At 37.3% G+C, this 19,734-nt stretch overlaps 1 protein-coding gene across 4 annotated transcripts in view; it reads left to right on the forward strand.

The window, feature by feature from the left end:
- Positions 1–19,734, forward strand: part of lrp1ba (low density lipoprotein receptor-related protein 1Ba) — a 275,419-nt gene that overhangs the window by 80,979 nt on the left and 174,706 nt on the right. For all 4 annotated transcript variants that reach the window (XM_051907800.1, XM_051907801.1, XM_051907802.1 and 1 more), the window contains exons 10-18: positions 191–334; positions 2,550–2,786; positions 3,193–3,373; positions 7,091–7,310; positions 7,415–7,604; positions 12,352–12,480; positions 14,559–14,699; positions 15,347–15,472; positions 19,181–19,297. In XM_051907800.1, coding sequence (XP_051763760.1) covers positions 191–334; positions 2,550–2,786; positions 3,193–3,373; positions 7,091–7,310; positions 7,415–7,604; positions 12,352–12,480; positions 14,559–14,699; positions 15,347–15,472; positions 19,181–19,297 — 1,485 coding nt within the window. The remainder of the gene's footprint in view (positions 1–190; positions 335–2,549; positions 2,787–3,192; positions 3,374–7,090; positions 7,311–7,414; positions 7,605–12,351; positions 12,481–14,558; positions 14,700–15,346; positions 15,473–19,180; positions 19,298–19,734) is intronic.

Here is a 19,734-nt window from a genome sequence, read left to right on the forward strand (position 1 = left end):
AATAATCTTTGACATCAACCAAAATATGGAAAGTGTTTTCTTCTCCATTTTAAAAGTTTCTTGTTTCCTATATATACAATTAGTTGTCTTTTTATTATTTAGCATTTAGCATTTGGCATGTAGCATATGTGTGGTTGAACTGATATTTCACGATGCTAGCTCCTTGATGCTGACCTTTCTCTTTCTCCAGTCAGGACTCATGCGTGCAGCCCTGACCCACATGGACGTAAGGGTGGATGCTCACATATCTGTCTCCTGAGCCACAACTACAAATCACGCATGTGCCGCTGCCGAACTGGTCATGTCCTTGCCAGCGACGGGAAGTCCTGCAAAAGTGAGGGCCACAAAAAGCCAATTTCTCTTTCCTCTCTTCTCGTCCTGTAGCTCCTAGGTGTCTGATTAGCATCTGGGAAACGGGTCTCTCATGTAAATAGTTTTAGGGGTATTCCCAAAGGAAAGTGTGCTGCTATCTGAAGCCATATATCAGATGGATTGCCCTTGTGGGATTGTCGAAATGTAAATTTATGACCAATTTTATGGAGGCCCATGAAGCTGAAGAATGGACACGTTTCTGTGATTAATAGCGCACGTTCAGCACATTAGGGTGGAATACATGGGAAATTGATATGTTTTGTCTGTTGGCATCAGGATCATTGACTATCAGAGAATATGTGTGTGTTTGGGTGGATGTGTAGGCCTACATCAGATGATTTTGAAAAGTTTTTCTTGAACTTCAGATGGCAGATCACTTTAACAGTAAAACAAAAATTGCAAATCATTTAGCACTTTAAATTACCTACAGTTTTAACGTAGTGTATGAATTATTTTATACCCTGTGTGATGAAAATCAAAAAAATACTTTCACATCATAATTTTTGCTTTGTTTTGTATATCAGACAACCAATTGTATGTCCAAAATGGTCTTATTAGAAGTCGAAATAATTCATAGTCACATTTTAATGGTTTTGGACTTTGTTATTGGTGAAACAAGAGCAAAATTAATTTCTGTGAAAAATGTCATACTTTTTTTTTACCTATGTTTTTACATTGCAACAATTTATGTGCAAATACAATTTGTTTTGCAAACAAGTTAGCAATTCGTTCTGCTCGTTTTCCATGAATTAGGCTCAACATAGATAACACAAATCAAAATAGCTCACAATCCTACTAGCACATTAACGACTAAAAGATCATTAGTGTGTGTTCATTTGAAATATTAAATTTTTACCGCGATTTCTGTAAACATGCAACATCTAAGTTTTTCTCTGCTATGGAAGCCCATTCCACTTCAGAGTAAAAAAAATAAAAGTAATTGTGTGGTAAAGTTTAAAATTAGAAAAGCCGTCAAGATACTAAACCTAACCTATACCTAAAGTTTAATCCCTTACCCTAAACCCTTAACCCTAACCATGATTAAAACTTGAAAAATCTTTTTTTTTTTTCAAGCCAGATCCTTTATCTGATTTCGTAACCTTGTACAAATTATTACAAGAGTGTGTTGGCGTGTTACCAGGTGACTTTCCAAGTTTACATCAATTGATATTATTCGTAACTGTGATGTGTCACCAACCTTGCAGCAATAATATAATATGTGCGTCAACTGTCAAATGCAGGCGTATATTGCCTATTTTACTGTGGCATTGAATGCAGCTCATCAATTTGAGTGTTTTGTTTTTATCTCAAGTGTAATAATGTGAAGCTGTTTTTGAACTGATTCCAGACTCGTCGTTCATTCGTTATGAATAAGTTGAAGTACCATTCATTTGTAAATTATTTAATTCACTAGATTATGCATTACGACATGGTTATTTAAAGTACTGTAGTTCACACAAAAATTTCTGTCTGTCTTACTCTATTGGACGCTAGTAACATCGTTGATTCTCACGTCTCATGATCGAATTGCATAGCATGAAACCTGTGCCATATTTGTTTTGAGAGCAGCAGAATGGATGCAGTCAATAATGGCTCAAATTTCTGTACGTTCCTCACACAAAGGAATCATTTGGCTTCAGTCCCGTTCACAGTTATAAAAGCACAATTGTTTTTGTTGGGTTCCTCTATCCCTTCATCCTATTTTCTTTGTCTCCCTGGATCTCACTGTCAGAGCTAATAATAATTGCAATCATTATGTTTGCACCATTTCAGCTTGTAAGTAATGCATTTCGAAAACATTGTGCTTCATACATATGTTTCCGTCATTTTACTGCCCCCACTTAGGACCCTGTTTGTCCTCGGTTACTTTTGCACACACACGCACACATACACACACACTCAGATACAATTACAAACACAATGTAACTGTTATGCACCGAAAGATGATTGATTCGATAGAACTGAATCAGTGGAACTAATTCTTGTTTTAATTAAGCTAATGTAATTAGCTTGAGCCTCTCGCTTTGGATACATTTTTGTCAAAGGCTTTAATTTGCAGAACTGAATTGAAAACGGAGGCTAATTATGTCAATTAATTAAGCTCTGACAGTACTGTGGCAGAAGGCTTATTACATTCGCCACTGCATTTGTTTACTTGGGTAATCGTGTCTTCGCAGAACCAAAGAACGAGCTGTTCCTGTTTTACGGAAAAGGACGACCCGGGGTTATCCGAGGTCTGGATATGAATATCAAGTCTGGCGATGAACATTTGATTCAAATCGAAGGGCTTGTGAGTCCCAGAGCGCTGGACTTCCATGCAGAGAGTAGCTACATCTACTTTGCCGACACCACAAGCTTCCTAATCGGACGTCAGAAGATTGACGGAACCGCTCGGGAAACGATCCTTAAGGACGGTATGTTTATCATGACTTACCCTACGCTTTATTCTGAGAGATTAATGTTGGCTTTTGTGTAAGTCTGTTGAGCCTTACTGCGGTTTTATTGTGGAAAAAGCTTTTAAATATTCTCTTACTCATTTTCGCTCTGGCTCTGTAATGAATCATCTGTGCAACCATGCGGCGTGGTACGATAGAAGCAGGCCACCTGTACTTGAGCACTTCTGTTGCCGATGTTTTCCAAATGGGAAGTTATTTATCATACATTTTGTGCAATTCAGTTGTCGGGGAAGCTCGCTGGTCGATACCGCATAATTCCACTAGGGAGAATTAGAGGAGGACAGTGATTAATTGAGCTGTCTTTGATGTTATCAAGCAAAAAGAACAACATTTTCTCAATTTATTTCTGCTTCTGTTTCTCTAGAGCTGGATAATGTTGAAGGTATTTCAGTGGACTGGATTGGTAATAACCTGTTCTGGACAAATGACGGTTATAGAAAGACCATCAACGTGGCCGGGCTGGACCGGCCCTCGCAAACCAGGAGAACGCTTTTAGAAGGCAATATGTCTCATCCCAGGGCCATTGTTGTGGATCCTCTAAATGGGTAAGCCTATGATACCTTTCCTGCTTACAGCAGCATTTAAAAGCTTCTTCTGCAGGGATTTCAGTCTGCTAAAGCCTTGGATGAAATCCAGCCGTTTAGAGTGCACTGGGGGCGGGGATGTTTGCCCTTTGTGCTTAGAGATTTCATCAAGAAATTTCAACAACCGTGTGCTTCCTCTGTTTTCATTAGCAAAAAAGCATTGTGATGGTATCCGATCATAATACCATGGTTCTTTAATATTATCTTATAGTACTGTATATTATTACAGTATTTATATACTTTGGACACATATATTACTATACTATGTGTCTAACAGGAACATGGTAATTCTACGGTACTTCATATATAGCCACGTTTCCACTGCATGAACTTCCCCCAGGAACTAGAGACTTTGGGGTGGTACTCGGTGTGTTTTGACCAGGGTCTAAATGATGTTCCGGGTAAAAATTTCCCCCTCAGAAAGTCCCTGCTCGCGAGGTAGTACTTTTTCAAAGTTCCGAAACTTTATGGGCTAGGATTTGGATGCTGAGCATGATGTTTGGTTGAGTTCACACAGCATTTTGATTGGTTGACTCCACGGTCCACGCAGCATTTGATTTCAACCACCATTTTTAAAAGTCTGTTGTGATGTGCGCAGTAAGAGTGTTTGCTATTTGAATCAACAATGAAGTTTAAAAATACGATCGATGGACCAACGGTGAGGTTCAGGCTTTATTAAGCTTATATGCGGAGGACGAAATCCAGCGGGAATTGGAAAGTTGCTCGCAGTCCTACGTCACCGGACTAATTTGCCTAATCTTCACAGTACTTTAGACCATGATAGAAACGCACACAACAACAGGTCTGGGGAAAAAAAAAAAAAAAAGTTCCTGGGAAAAAAGTTCCTAGGACAAATTATTCCAGGTAATTTTGGTGGAAACGTGGCTTATGATAGAGAATGATAACCACAGTAGATATCCAAGAAACCATAGTATTATGATGGTAAATGTCCAAGATAAAAAAAAAGATACTTTAGGTGCTTCAAAGAATATCATGGTACTACCGTGGTACATTTCCAAAAAACATAGTGTTACCATGGTATGTAAAAAGTAATAAACTGATATCGCTTACAAAAAAGTACCATAGTATTCTTGAAAGTACTTTTCTTTTGAGTACCACACAAATATCATGGTACATTATTTTCAGTAGCATGGTATAATTCAAAGTATTATAGTATTACCATGGGACTATTGTTCTGGTGTCACCCCCTTTGAAATGATGCTGAGTTAACAAACATACATTTATTCAATATTATTGTTAATTTAAATCAAATAGAGGAAGTCACAGAAGTACCATTGTGTCAAAAGGAGCTAATGCGAACATCCTCATTCGATGTCATTGCTCAGATGGAAAAGCTTAAAGGGAATATGGAGAGACCATGACTGCAAATCGCTGCCTTGGCAGAACGGTGAAGCCTGACATAAGAGGTTTAAAAGTTTAAAGGCAGGTTCCAGTTTCTGCTTATATTTTAGTGACTTCTTTCTGTGTGCTGTACACTTGACATGTTTATCCTCGTAATGGGTTTTTGGATAGGGTTGTCTGTTTTTTAATAGCTTCGGTGTCTTGGAATTTTAGATCATTTGCAAATAAGACGTGGAGTCTTTGGAATAATTATGAGTAATCAGTTTTAATCTGCAATTAATCTGCAATTGTGTTACTGGAAATTGGTTTAAAATTTCAAACAGTCCAAGCTTTTTTGAACTTCGGATCACCGCTTAAGCTTTAGCTGGCGTTATGCTGAATATTCAATACCTATCCCAGCTTAATCTCTCCCCTTTCAAATCCCATTTCACTCTCTAAAAACTGTCCTTTACCGTGTCTGTCCTTCCATATCCCATGTACGCATGTCATTTCCTGTCTGTGCTAACATGATAAGATGGAGGATTAGCTGTTATGACTCTTGGTCCTGATCGCATTTGCTCTCCATCTCCATCACTCGCCGATTTGCCTGTTCACAGCAGGTGCTGTCACTCAAATCCCTTCCTCATGAATTATTCAACAGGTCACTGAATATGAGCAGGGGGAGTCGATTCCCTCTGTCATGTTATGTTAGGCTGCGTTCAAATGCGCAAGGCCGTATCACAGTGTTAAGTTTATGTGTTGATATGTGAGAGGTTTGAACTTGGAAAAATAGGACCTTGTAAGAGTTGCAGAAGAAAAAGTTTTGGCTCCCAAAGAATGAAGAATTATTAATAACATCCAATTGTAAGAGCCTGTTTTTTAGGTTTTTAGGTGGTTAAGTGAGGACATTGTCCTCAATACTTTTGAAGGATTATTTTATGGTGACCTGTCTTCTAGAATGTAGCTTAAGATCATAGCTGTGTTTTGGAACATGGTACTTGGTTATTAAAGTCCCCATGGAATCAATCATCAGTGAAGTTTTTTGGCTTTTAGAATGAGTATTATTTAGAAAGTAGCCTTAAGGTTATCTATAAGCTAGTGTTCTCCAAAACAATGACAAAAATTGCATTTAGAAGGTTTAAGCATTGAAAAAGTACTGTTGCTATGACCAATATGGATCAACAATTTTGATGACATCACTCTGCACTTCAGCTTCTCATCATATTTTCTGTCCAATCAAATGCTCTTTAGAATCTGAAGCGTTCTGCCCCCTACACTATAAATAGACGCTGAAGATCGGTCACTTGTTCACACATTTACTATTTTCTATGTGATGAATGGCTCATAGTGCACTATACAGGGAACAATTCAGACAGTGTAAATCTGCTTTCCATTGGGGCAAGTGGAGTCTGGTTTTACGTTAGTGTCACGCAAACCGCAAACCGCTGCAGCGCTTGCACAGTCTGCTCCGGTAAAAACACAATAGAACAGAGCGAATCATATGCGCTAATCGGCACAAAACGTACAGGACCCATTTGAATTCTGTACAGAATGCTTTATTTTAAAGTGATATGGAGGATATTAGGAGGAGAAACGATTTGACAGACTCAGACTCAGGAATTAGAAACTGAGCACTGACGAGTAGAAGAGATAAGACCGGTGCATGCACCAACATAAATTACACACTTTTCAAACTACACGTCGTCAGCATGATTATGTTCATTGTATTGCTTTAGTAACAGTTTCATATTACATCTAAAGGTGAATTTATTAGACTGTGGCTGTCATAAACTGTCAAGTGCGGCTTTACCAAGCCCAGCGGCTCTAGATGAGATGTGATATAAACAAAGCGCTATTGGCTATTTTCAAAAAAAGGGGAGGAGCTGTTCGATATGTCCTGCCCTGTCTTCCTGTTTCAGAGGAAATTAATGTCAACACATTGAATAACGCTGTATGTTTCAAGGCACTTCAATGGGACTTTAAGTGGTCCAAACCAGTAATTTGCTGGTCCAACCTAGTCAGCATTCCAGAAACAACTTTACTACCTTGAACTGGTACAACCAGCTGCTAGCTAGTTTTTTGCTAGTCCAAGATGGTCTACCAGCTAGAAACCAGATACAATGTTCCAAAACACATCTAGCAGCTGGATTTTTCAACAGGGAGTAATAAAGACTTTTCCCAGAGAGCTACTCAGAAGTATTTGTTTTGGTTTGTGGCATTTATAAAAATCCACTTTAAACAATCTAGAGCAGCATGGAAATTGATGCCGGTCTAAGCTGGTCATGTTCAGCAGGATTTTATGACCCTAAATATGTCATTTCTCACTGGGTTCCTTAGATGGATGTATTGGACAGACTGGGAGGAGGATGAGTTAATTGACAGCAGAGGACGGATAGAGAAGGCCTGGATGGATGGATCTCACCGCCAGATCTTCGTCACGTCCAACATGCTGTGGCCCAATGGCCTCACCCTGGACCATTCCTCCAGCATCATGTACTGGTGTGACGCCTACTATGACCACATAGAGAAAATCTACCTCAACGGCAGCCACAGAACGGTTAGTAAATGAGTGAGTCAGTTCTTTAGTTCTCAGACACCGTTCCACTCTCTGTTCATCTCAATATTTCTCTGTGACTCACAAACGTGTTCTACTTTTCACAGGTGGTGTACAGCGGGAAAGAGTTGAATCACCCATTTGGGATTGCGCATTACCAGAATTACATATTCTGGACGGATTACATGAATGCCTCAATATTCCGGCTGGATTTGTCATCTAATGATGTTGCACTAATGCGGGCAGAAAGACCACCTCTCTTCGGGATTCAGGTGTATGACCCGCAGAGCCAGAAAGGTAAATATGAATATGTATGCTATAGATTTTAAGCCGTAATGAATTCTTGAAGTCTTGCCAAAGGCTGCAGTAATATAGAAGTTTACTTTGCTTTCTAGAGTTTGACTGTCTTCCAGAAGCTCTAAGATTTAAACCTTCCAACTTCTGAGGGGTGGTCTGAGTCTTTATATATTACCGTTCCATAGCTTTGCCCAGAGGCCTAACCCTGTTTTGGCACACTCGTGCTATGCTGTACGATATATGAAAATGAAATATATCTCCCCACATGCGTTCACCTTTTAAACAGCTGAACATTCTAGAAACTAATGCCACACTGGCAAGTCCCTGAATTTGAATAAATGCTATGCAACGGATATTCCCCGAGTAGGATACTTAATGGTAATTTTAACCTTAAGACTTCATGATCCAAGCATTTTTGGGGCCTGGATCAAATAAGCCTAACTTCTCTCATATTTTAAAGGCTAATTTGAAGGCATTTGCAGGAAATTTGTATGATTTGTCCTTCTGAGGTTCTGGATCCAGATCCCCTTTTGTCTTCAGCGACAAGCAATTATTCTCAAGAACTGGGCAGCTTTTTTTTTTTTTTTTTTTGTCATCTATACACAGCGTAGTGAAATTTTTCTTCATCGCTCTATCATGCAGAAATATGTACATCACAGTTGACCTAATGGTAAGCCCCTCCCCCCTAATGCAGATGAGCCAATGGCAGTTGAGTACGGGGACCGAAAATCAGACATCTTTAGGTTTCAGCACCATAGAGGAACATTGGAAGATCCGAAGCTCTCATCGGTTTGATGGTGCTTATGCTGCAAAAATGGTAAAAAGATGTGTCTGGGGTACTTGTAACACTGATTTCAGGTATCCTGAGAGAATGGGAAATGGAATCTATTTTATTTCATTTCCTAAACCCAATTAAGACAGAGCAAAATGTCTGCTTTAACATCTAGAAGATCAACAAGGATGTATACATTTGTTCTAAAGTATGTCGAAGCAACAATGCTTTTAACTCTGCTAACATGCTTACCAATAGGTCAATTATGGGGATATTAACTAAGGCTAAGTGTACATGAAAACACATCCTTTTGTCCACGCTTTGGCTTTCCGTCAACACTGAGACAGCATTTGAAAACCATGACATTTGTTTAGTTTTTTTTTTTTTTTTTGTACTGATCGCACCAGTAAGTGGTAAGATATTTTGCTAATAAGATGATTGTGCCAGTAAAAAAGCATGAGATCTTTATTATGTCTTGTCTCTTTGTACCGAGCTTTTATTCCATTTTGCACATTGCACAATAAGATGATTTCAGCATTTTCTGACATTCTAGAAACTTTTGGAAAACGTTTTCAGATGTACCTGGATTAATGTAGATGTAGCCTAAGACAGAATTGCTCCAGTTGATGATGACTTTTATTGCACGTGTTTTGTTTCATGTAAACGTTGTACTTTATTTGGTGCCTTAACTCGTTCTTAACTGGCTAAAAGGACATTGATCAAAACTGACCTCCTAGTTGTATGCGTCATTGGAGCTAGTAAGGTGACTGAGGGTGATGATGAATGTTTGTTTCTGTCTTCGACTTTTGCTGAAGGTTAATCGCTGTGATGGCTCCTGTAGAGTTACTCATATGTTGCCTCTGGTAGAGATACTATATGTCATTCTTAACGACAACCAGCCAATGGCAGGACAGAAATTACCAAGCCATCTTAGGTACAGTATGAATGTAAATATAACTCAGCATTGGAAATATAAATCAGGCTTAAATCATTCTCAAACTTCAACGACCAAGCAGGTGAGTATTGATGAATTCTGTCTGTTTTAACAGCATCTTCAAGTGTGCAATTTCCTTGCCAAACAAAGAGATTTATCTGCATATAGGTCTCAAAAAGGGTATCCAAATCGGACTTCTATGAGTAGTGAAGGCATTGCAAACTTTTCCAAGGTGGTCGATGGTTGTAATTCATATTCTTTTGTTCTTAACAAGCAGCTTGAAAATCATGTTTACACTACTGATTTTGTCCAGATGTTCTGTGCACCATTGCGGCACCTGTGAACTCAACTGTGCTGAATATATAATAACCTGGCAGAGCATTTAGCTTTTAGCGGGAATTGTGGGCCTTTGTTTATAAAATATCTCAGATCCAAACTTATCTAACCATGTCTGCCTGTTGTACCAGTCCTTGTACTACATCTGTATGTATTTTGGATATGATTATTAGGGTTGCACTTTATTTTACAGTACGTGCACTTACATGTATTTACAGTGTACTTACATAAGAAAGTACTGGGTAATATAAGGTAATTACATAGGTTAAGGTTAGGTTTAGGGATAGGTTCAGGGTTAGTACTTAGTTATTACCCAGTAATTGCAATTACTATAATAAATACATAGTATGTACATGGGGAACATGACTGTAATATAATGTGCTACCATAATTAGCATGCACTCATTAACTGTTTCCTGAGATGTCACTGAATATACAGTGCCACTTGAAAGTTTGTGAACCCCTTGCAGAATCTGTGAAAATGTAATTTTTTTTTTAACAAAATAAAAGAGATAATACAAAATGCATGTTATTTTTTTATTTAATACTGTCCTGATTAAGATATTTTACATAAAAGATGTTTACATATAATTCACAAGACAAAAAATAGCTGAATTTATTAAAATGACCCCGTTCAAAAGTTTGTGAACCACTGATTCTTAATATTGTGTGTGGTTACCTGGATGATCTACGACTGTTTTTTTTTTTTTTTTTTTTTTTTTTGTGATGGTTGTTCATGAGTCCATTGTTTGCTCTGAGCACTTAAACTGAGCTCTGTTCTTCAGAAAAATCCTCCAGGCCCTGCAGATTCTTCAGATTTCCAGCATCTTTTGCATATTTGAACCCTTTCCAGCAGCGACTGTATGATTTTGAGATCCATTTTTTCACACTGAGGACAACTGAGGGACTCAAACACAACTATTAAAAAAAGGTTCAAACATTCACTGATGCTCCAATAGGAAACACGGTGCATTAAGAGTCAGGGGTGAAAACTTTTGAACAGGATGAAGATGTCCAAATTTTTCTTATTTTGTTTAAATATCAATTTTCTTCATTTAGTACTGCATTTTGGAAGCAACAGAAGATACCTACATGTTTCCCGGAGACAAATTAAGTACAATTTACCTTGATCTTCAAATTCAAAAAGTTTTCACCCTCCCGGCTCTTAATGCACCGCGTTTCCTTCTGGAGCATCAGTGAATGTTTGAACTTTTTTTAATAGTTGTGTTAGAGTCCCTCAGTTGTCCTTAGTGTGAAAAGATGGATCTCAAAATCATACAGTCACTGCTGGAAAGGGTTCAAATTTGCAAAAAAATGCTTGAAATCTGAAGAATCTGCAGGACCTGGAGATTTTTTCTGAAAAACAGAGCTCAGTTTAACTGCTCAGAACAAACAAGGGACTCATGAACAACCGTCACAAAACAAAAAAACAGTCGTAGATCATCCAGGTAACCACACCCAGTATTAGGAATCAATGGTTCACAAACTTTTGAATGGGGTCATTTTAATAAATTCAGCTATTTTTTTTGGTCTTGTGAATTATATGTAAACATCTTTTATGTAAAATATCTTAATCAGGACAGTACTAAATAAAAAATAATATGCATTTTGTATGATCTCTCTTATTTTTTTTTTTTTTTAATTTTTCACATTTTCACAGATTCTGCAAGGGGTTCACAAACTTTCAAGTGGCACTGTATAAGGTAATGTTGACTTATCATGCTAAGTGCATCTTACAAGCATTTCAGAAAAAGCAAATGGTATAATGTTCACTATTTATCATTTTACGAGCTTCGCTAAGCTCTGTTCAGGAGTAAAGTTAGAGCTGTTGTCACGTTATGCTACATTAACTCGCTATGACTTTTTTTTTTTTTTGGCCTGAGTTGACAATTGAGAGCGAGTTGGGTATCATTTGCTCAGAACTGCTTTTCTATGAAATGGACAGTGGTTTCAGTTTAAAATCTCGTATTCACATAAAATGTTTATTGTTGGCCTGAGGAAATGATATAGATGTCTGAACTGTTTTGCCTTTTTCTATAAATGCATTCTGAAGCCAAAAAAGACCTTTTCATACCTAGTGTGCACAAATTTTGGCATCTAAAGTGAAAAGCACTGTGTTCAATTAACGTGATCTGCTTTAATCTAGATTAATCTCTGCAGATGATTCAGTGGACACATGGTCCATAGCGTCCAATTGATGTCATCTTCACTGGGAGTCTATGCCAGATATGCCTGTATCATTGATTTTAATGGCGAAAGATCAATGTTCATTAGATAAGAAACTCTGAGCATGTCGTTTTATGTCCCTTCTGGTTTCTGTGCTTAACTGGGAGTGCTATTTGCATTGGAAAAAGCATTTGATAGTTCATTTGGAGTGCTTGGACATGCAGTTAGTTGAAGTCTGTGGTAACGCATTTAGTTTAGCACTCAAAATCTTGTTTCTTGTGAACTTTGTAGAGTAATAAAGTGCTAAAAAAAATATTCTACAATTTAGCGAGCCAATGTGATTATCAAACATGTAACATGTTCAAATCATTTTAGTTCATTCAGAAGGTTCAAGTAAAAGAGTGTGTCCTTGCACATTGGAGTTTCAAAGTAGCTGCTTTGGAATACAGAAAATATGGTTTATTTGACATCTTCACTTGTGTATAATGTCTCCAAACTGCATTAAATATCACATTTATCTTTCTTTGTGTTTTCCCGTAGGTAATAACCAATGTTCTGTGAATCACGGTGGCTGCAGCCCCTCGGCTCTGTGCCTCGCCACGCCTGCAGGACGTGTGTGCACTTGCGCAGATGGCCAACATCTGGAGAAAGATAACATCACCTGTTCATGTAAGCTTCCATTAGTCTTCTGGAAAAACGTTACCATTAACCAGGCACAATGTGATATATGAACAATAATTTGCACAATATGAGTCACAAATATTACTGGCCACTAAAAACTTGTTGCATCATGTCCGATTAGAGCTGATGTAATTGATTGTTATTTTGAGATTTACATTTGTTTTTTTGTTTTTTTAATCATCATAATGATGCCGCTGAGCATGTGGTTGAACAGAATATGCAGATTTTGCGTTGGCACCCACAGACTAGTCAATAATGGTGGCGTTTGTGTGAAATATGACTGCAAATCAGATATGTCTGTTTTAAGCTGAATATGTCCATTGATTTCCAGTTCCAGTGGGGGATGTAAATGCCTCGGCTCAACCTGCGGTTTGGCTGCAACCGTCTTTGTGTTTGCATGTGGTTTGGCTTTAGATCCATTGTAAACTCATGTGGATTCATTATACTGCATAAATAACATCTTGTTTTGCTAACTTTTTATTTTATGTGTCATTATAAGTAACTTTTATACATAATTTAAACATAATTCAGAACTAAAGAATTGGCTAACTTTCAAATTCAGTTGGAATTTTGGCTATTCTACATGGGAAGTTAAATCGGAATAACAGGAAGTGGAATTATGGAAATGATAAAAAAAAAAAAAAACACATTTAATATATTGTTTGTGTACTAGGGTAGGCAGGAACAATTCATACAATAGGTTCTGCACTACCTATCAAGTCAATCCCTGAATATTGATTTCATTTCAAATCATTTTAACTATAGTTAAAATGATTTGAAATGAAATCAATAACCAGATCATATTCATTAATTTAGAATATAGACAAACCTTGTATTACTGTATTATCTAGATTGGCTAAATGTTTAATCTTCCCTACTGTATATTAAACCTTTCCTATTTTTGTTTTCTATTTAAAAAAAAAAATAAATAAAAAAATAACAGAACATGAATCTATTAATTTGCCACTTCTATAATTCATAGTGACATCAAAAACCACAAATCCCTTTACTCTGAGGCTATAAATGTCACAATTAGCTGCTGGGTCATTATTTAGTAGAACAAAATAACTGCATGATGTTTCTCTGTCTCTGTCATTCACTCTGATAAGCAGTTTAAATCAGTGCATTGACTGAGTGCTGTCTGTCACTGCACTGTGAAAAAATAATTTCATGATTTGTTATTACAAAATAATATTTTGTTTCTGTTTTCATATGAGGTTTAAAGGGGACTGAGGTGATTAGAAAAAGGGCCTAGTGATGCCCCTGGTACCGGCAACATGTGAGAAGTGCTGGTACGCAAGAAAAAGTGAGGGTATGCTACAGCTTAAAATATAGAAGTGCCGGTACTGCATACTGGTGCGTACCCCCTATAAGCAGTGCATGTAATTATGCGTAATTTACTGTTACTAATACAGTAAGTATATGTATCAAGGAAATAAAGTGTTAGCCAAAACAAATAATTACATAACTAATTTTCACTAATTACAGTGATATTCAAGTTCATTATTAAAACAGATTTTGTTGTTAACACTTAATATCAAAATAAATATTTTTATAAAACAAAGATAAAAAAAATAAGACATTTAGCTATTGCACTATTTTATGGGGTAAATACTAACAAAAACTAAAGTATGTTATGCTGATAATATCATTTGTGAAATAATTATTTTGCATTTAATTAGAAATAATTAGAAAATTAAATGGAAACATTTTTACTAGTGGTCTCAGATATTTTGGACTATAAAATAAAATAAAATAAAATAAAATAAATGATAAAATAAAATAAATGATAAAATAAAATAAATGATAAAATAAAATAAAATAATAAACTACAGCAGTTTATATGGATTATAAAATATACACTTTAGACTTCCAATATAATTAAGTTGCATTCATATTTCAATTGTGATAGCATCATCTATTTTACAACCTCAGTTAAAATTTTGAAATTTTAAAATGCATTCTCAACCGTGGTGTGTGTGTATGTGTGAGAGAGAGAGAGACTGAGAGAAGAGACAGAGAGTGTGTGTGTTCTTTCTCTAACATCTTGTTCCTGCCCTTTATAGCCCCCTCAGAGGTCATTACGCCAAAACGCTGTGGCCCAGCAGAGTTTCAGTGCCAGAACCAGCGTTGCATTCAGCTCTCGTGGAAGTGCGATGGGGATGATGACTGCTCAGACGGCAGTGATGAAGATCCGCACCTCTGCTGTAGGTCTTCTCTCATTTTTGTAATCTAACCACATACGCACAGAAACAAAGGCTGTGTCTGCAATGGGAAACTATAGTACCGTCTACTACATATTTTGTTGTGCGTACTGTAAACAGTATACTATATTATAAAAATAGTGAAATGTAAAATGATGCAGTATGCAAAAGTAAACATTTTAGTATGCAAATAAAGCTGAAAAGTTTTTATTGCTGTTTTGTGTTGGGTATCATATTTGATACATCAGGCTTTTAATGCTCATATTATGATATAGGAGGATATGGAGCTCATACTCGAGAAGGAAAAAAAAAAAAAAACACCTCTTTTTTTATTATTCAGAGGACCAAACTGAGCAAAAAGTTAAAATTTGGTGCAGATGCTTATATTTATATGACCAAAAAGTAAATCAATGAGATCTTTCGAACAATACAGCAGACTACTTACAGAAAATGCATGTAAATATCAATTGTCATTCTATATCTCCCAATAATATGTCTTAATGAGATGATATTTAAATGCTAGTTTTATGATCAAAGCTCTGTAGTTTTAATTGTGTGGAGCAAAACATATAATACAGTGATGATTAAGAGATACAAATAAACATTCCTCAGAAGTGTTACCAATTGACAGGCCGTTTGTTTCTCCTCAGCTAATCGCAGCTGCCCAGCGGACCAATTTAAATGCTTGAACAACCGCTGTATCCCAAAGAGATGGTTGTGTGACGGCACAGACGACTGTGGCAGCAACGAGGATGAGTCCAACCGCACCTGCTCAGGTGAGCTTCACTCTGGAGCCCTGTCCTACATGGAGGGCCCCGTATACGCGCCCAACCATCCGAAACAACCTCGCCAACCGGCCCCACCGCTGGGAGACACATTGCTCGCTGTAGGCTATGCACGCTCAAAGCTAGCGCCATTGGAGAATATGTTGCTTTGAGAGGAGGAGAAGTCTTACATGACACCCCTGTATAATTTCCCGCCGGTACAGGCCCACGTGTCACACGTTCCCTCCGGTCTGTGAGTGAAATGAAACTAGGTTCGCCCTCATAATTCATCATGCACTTGGTGGGATTTACACATGACACACATCTGTTTCGACCCAGTGAGCTTGAGTCCTCAGTGAGAGTTTCCGCATCTTGCGTTGGGTCGGCGGTTGCGAATGACCGATCCGGTCAAGTTTACGCCTCCTGGAAGGGTCCAGCCAGTGTCTAATTTACTTTTAGATAGAAGTATATCCTGCAGTCTAAATCTCTAGAAGACATCCCCGGTACAAGCCTCCCCTGGGGGAGTGGGTTAGGGTTTCCTGACATCAGGATAAATCCGTAATCCGAAACATCAATATGCCAGTAAAGATGCTGCGTTTAAGCCACAATGTGTTGTTGGAGATGTATTGTAACACTTGATAAAAGGGCTGGAGACAAATTTCACACATTTTGCCAACAGGCATCGGTCGATTTAATTTAGATAGCCTAGAGACAAAGTTCTGCTTTGTGGGTAATACAATTTTCTAATCTAATCTTTAAATGGAGAATTTGGAGAAAATCAATGACAACTGTTTGGAAGAGTAGTAAAGGTGGAAGGAGAGTTCATGCCAGCTTGTAATTTACAGTCGTATTATCTGTTGAAGGAAATTCAAGATTTTTGGTGTGAGTAAATTCCTGCGGCTTTTTAAGACAGAAGTTAAATATTATGATTGTAAATAGAATACTATTATATATACTATGCCTATTATTATTAATATTATTATGCATAATATTTCCTGGTAATGAGATCGAGGCCCCATTCACACTAGTGCATTTTTGTTTTAAAATGGCATTTTAAAATGAAAACAACCCTCGTCTACACTGGTGTTTCCACAGCGTTTTAGAAACGATCTCCGTCTACTCTACATGACCGAAAACGCATGTCACATGACCGTTCATGCACACTGGGCATGCGCGTACAAGTGTAAACAGTTGCGCATGTAGGCAGCTGCAGTATAAAAAAATGTAGAGTTTAACTGCACAATGGCTGCTAAAAATGACAACAAAGCCAGCAAAGATTGCAGTTCAGTCTCCATGTTATTGTTTACACAGTGGTCAAGGATAAGCAGAACGAACGTGGGCAGCCACGGCATCATTTTCAAAAGTTTTGGTCCGCAACCCTGGCGTCTACAGCGTTTTTTTGAAGATTTTCCATTTTCGAGGATCGAAAACGCCGGAGTAGTGTAAACGACAGGTGTAACCATAGCAAAAGTTATGCGTTTTAAAACGAAAACACACTAGCGTAAACAGGGCCTGAGATGGAGAATAGAACATTTTAATATTGTTTATTCTTTTGTGGCTTTGTGGCAAAAAATGCCACTTTCCTTTCGAAACAAGATGCAAGAAATCCTTTATCTTAAGAACTGCTAATTAACATGCAACCAATTAGTTCCCAAACTTGTTGTCATGAGAGACTTGACATTATTACTCGAAATTATATTTTTAAAAAAAAGGGTACATTGTAAATGCTCACTTTTCTTGATTATTTTCATGATTTGAACTCTATTCTGTCTTCAAAGGTGCCTTCAGTACAAGGTCGCTTTCAAATCTGGAATTTCAAAATGGCATCTTGAGGGAACTAATTAATAGTCTGCAAAGTGAAGGGAAAAAAGCGCAACTCCTGCTATAATTAAATTGCCTGGAATAGCAAGGCTTATAGGCTGAAAGAAAGAAATAATAATAAATAAAATAGAAAGGTTTCGCACATTTCGCACACACTGAAGGCCGTCACCTCAGTTAGATCATTAAGATCAAGACTTTTTGGCAAGCTGAAGACTCCCAAGATGACACTCCGATGGAAACGTACTCATTAGCAGGGTTCAAAACACACCTACCAAAAAAGTGAATTTTAAGGGGAAAAAATGGTAGAAATGAGACCCAAAACAAACTTTAGGCATAGCTAAACCATAACAAACTAGCTTTTCTTGCCAACTGACACATCATTCATTCATATCACATACATCTATTTTAGTTCGTTACTATTTCTACAGCAATATGCATAAAAATCTGTAAACAACCAAACTTCTGGTCTGTTACTCTGTCAGAATTAAAATCTGCACCTGTTCAGCTGTACGTTCCAGTTTACTTCCCTCGTTCAAAGCTTCATAAACCAGCACAACCTGACCTTCAAAGGTTATTGAAACACCTGCAGTCCTTTTACAGCAACATGCTGGAATGCTGGAAAAATGCAGGGACTCTTCAATTTATGGTTTTCATAATTGATTAAAAGTATAGTTTACCCAAATATGAAAATTAAATTTTCTTTTCCTATTACATTTATTCTTACATCAAACTCAAAAGTAGATATTTTGGGGGATGTTTGAGCTGAATCTTTTACATAGACTGTGAAAGTCCATCTCAAATCTCAGGAGACTTGTCTCCTTGTATCCCATTATTTAGGGCACAAATAATGTGTTTTTCCTTAAGTTTTTTAATATGCTCCTAAATTTTTCAATGTAGCGCATTTGTGTTCGTTGGAAAAAACGTAAGCGTCAAGCTTTAGATTTCATTCTACCTTCTCCGACCATAGGTGGTTCTGCTAATGCATTACCAACTGCTAACTTGCTTATAGTGTCCTTTGTTAAATTTTGACCAAGATTTTGTTCAGTAAATTCATGCTTCAAGGGCCACACACTCTCACCTAATCTGAACATCCTTGATTTAAGTTTTCATGCTGTCCCCACTGTTGGCCTCAGATATCCATGAGGGAAAACGGTTATTTATGACCTTCAAAACTGTCCATGGATCAATTCTTTTTAAGTTCTTTTGTGATGCCTTTTTTAAAGCTGTGTTCAATAACTATCAAAATGCGCCTCATGCGGTTTCAACTACACACTTGTCAGACCTTAACATTCACCATGTTTTTGCATCTACTATGTGGAGTTTCAAAGTTTTCTTGCAGTTTAACACTCTAAGAGAAAACTTCTGAATCCCGCTGAGAGATCTTACCCATTGAGTTCCATATTTACTGTATCCGTGTCTTCATAACATGGTTAATTCCAGTTCACAGACGCCAGATGTTGATACAAAACACATTTTGAACACTCCACCCATTCAGGAAAGACACAAACTGTAATATTGGATGTCATGGACTTAAGGGTTTATCTCTGAAGGCGATTACTCAATATCACGGCTCAGACTGGATACAGACCTGGAAAAGGTGAAAACAAATCCAGATGGTTTTCAAAGGCAGAAGAAAAAGACCGGGGTCCAAAAGTCTGAGATTGAAAATCTAGGATTTATTTTCATTTAAATATCATATTTATATATCATTTTAAAATCATTGTTTTAGTCTTTTATTGAGTACATTTTTAATGTTTAAGTGAATTGTTCAAGGCTACAAACTTTTATAACACTCAGATGACCTTATTTGGGTTTTGTACAAGATACAGAAGTAAGATTAAATGAACATCCATATCCATTCAGGTGTGATTTAATATCCGTGTTTTATGCGTCCCACAGCCCAAACCTGCCAGCCAGGCCAGTTTCCCTGCGAGAATGGACGCTGCATCCCGGAGAACTGGCGCTGTGACCGTGATGATGACTGCGGGGATCATTCGGATGAGTCTTTGTCATGTGGTGAGTCTTCCTCATGCAGAGCGCTTTGAAGTTCTTCCCTCTGTATTTCCATATTTTATCTTTGCTATCGTAATTTTTCTGGGCTTTTTCATCGTCAAGCCTCCTTATCCTTCAATTAAAGGCTTTTTTATCAAACCATACAGTATTTTATCTTATTATATGCTTTAAGCATGCCATTAATGGGTATTTGCATTGAAACATGATATATACTTCAAAAGTCACATAAAGACTGGACACTTGCATTTGGTTTCTTAAGAGTTTTATAAAAGTGAGATTCCACCTTCTATGTTTATATGTACAGAGTTGAATTGAACATAACAACAGTTTTACAAATGTTTCACACAGAAATGCGTCCTTTGTTGTTCATAAATGATCCCCATTGTAGTCTTTCAAAACTGAAGAGGGGTTATTTAAGGTCAGGTGCTGTTTTGAGCTGA

The sequence above is a fragment of the Ctenopharyngodon idella genome, chromosome 10 (assembly GCF_019924925.1).
Source record: "Ctenopharyngodon idella isolate HZGC_01 chromosome 10, HZGC01, whole genome shotgun sequence".
NCBI classification, from domain to species: Eukaryota; Metazoa; Chordata; class Actinopteri; order Cypriniformes; family Xenocyprididae; genus Ctenopharyngodon; species Ctenopharyngodon idella.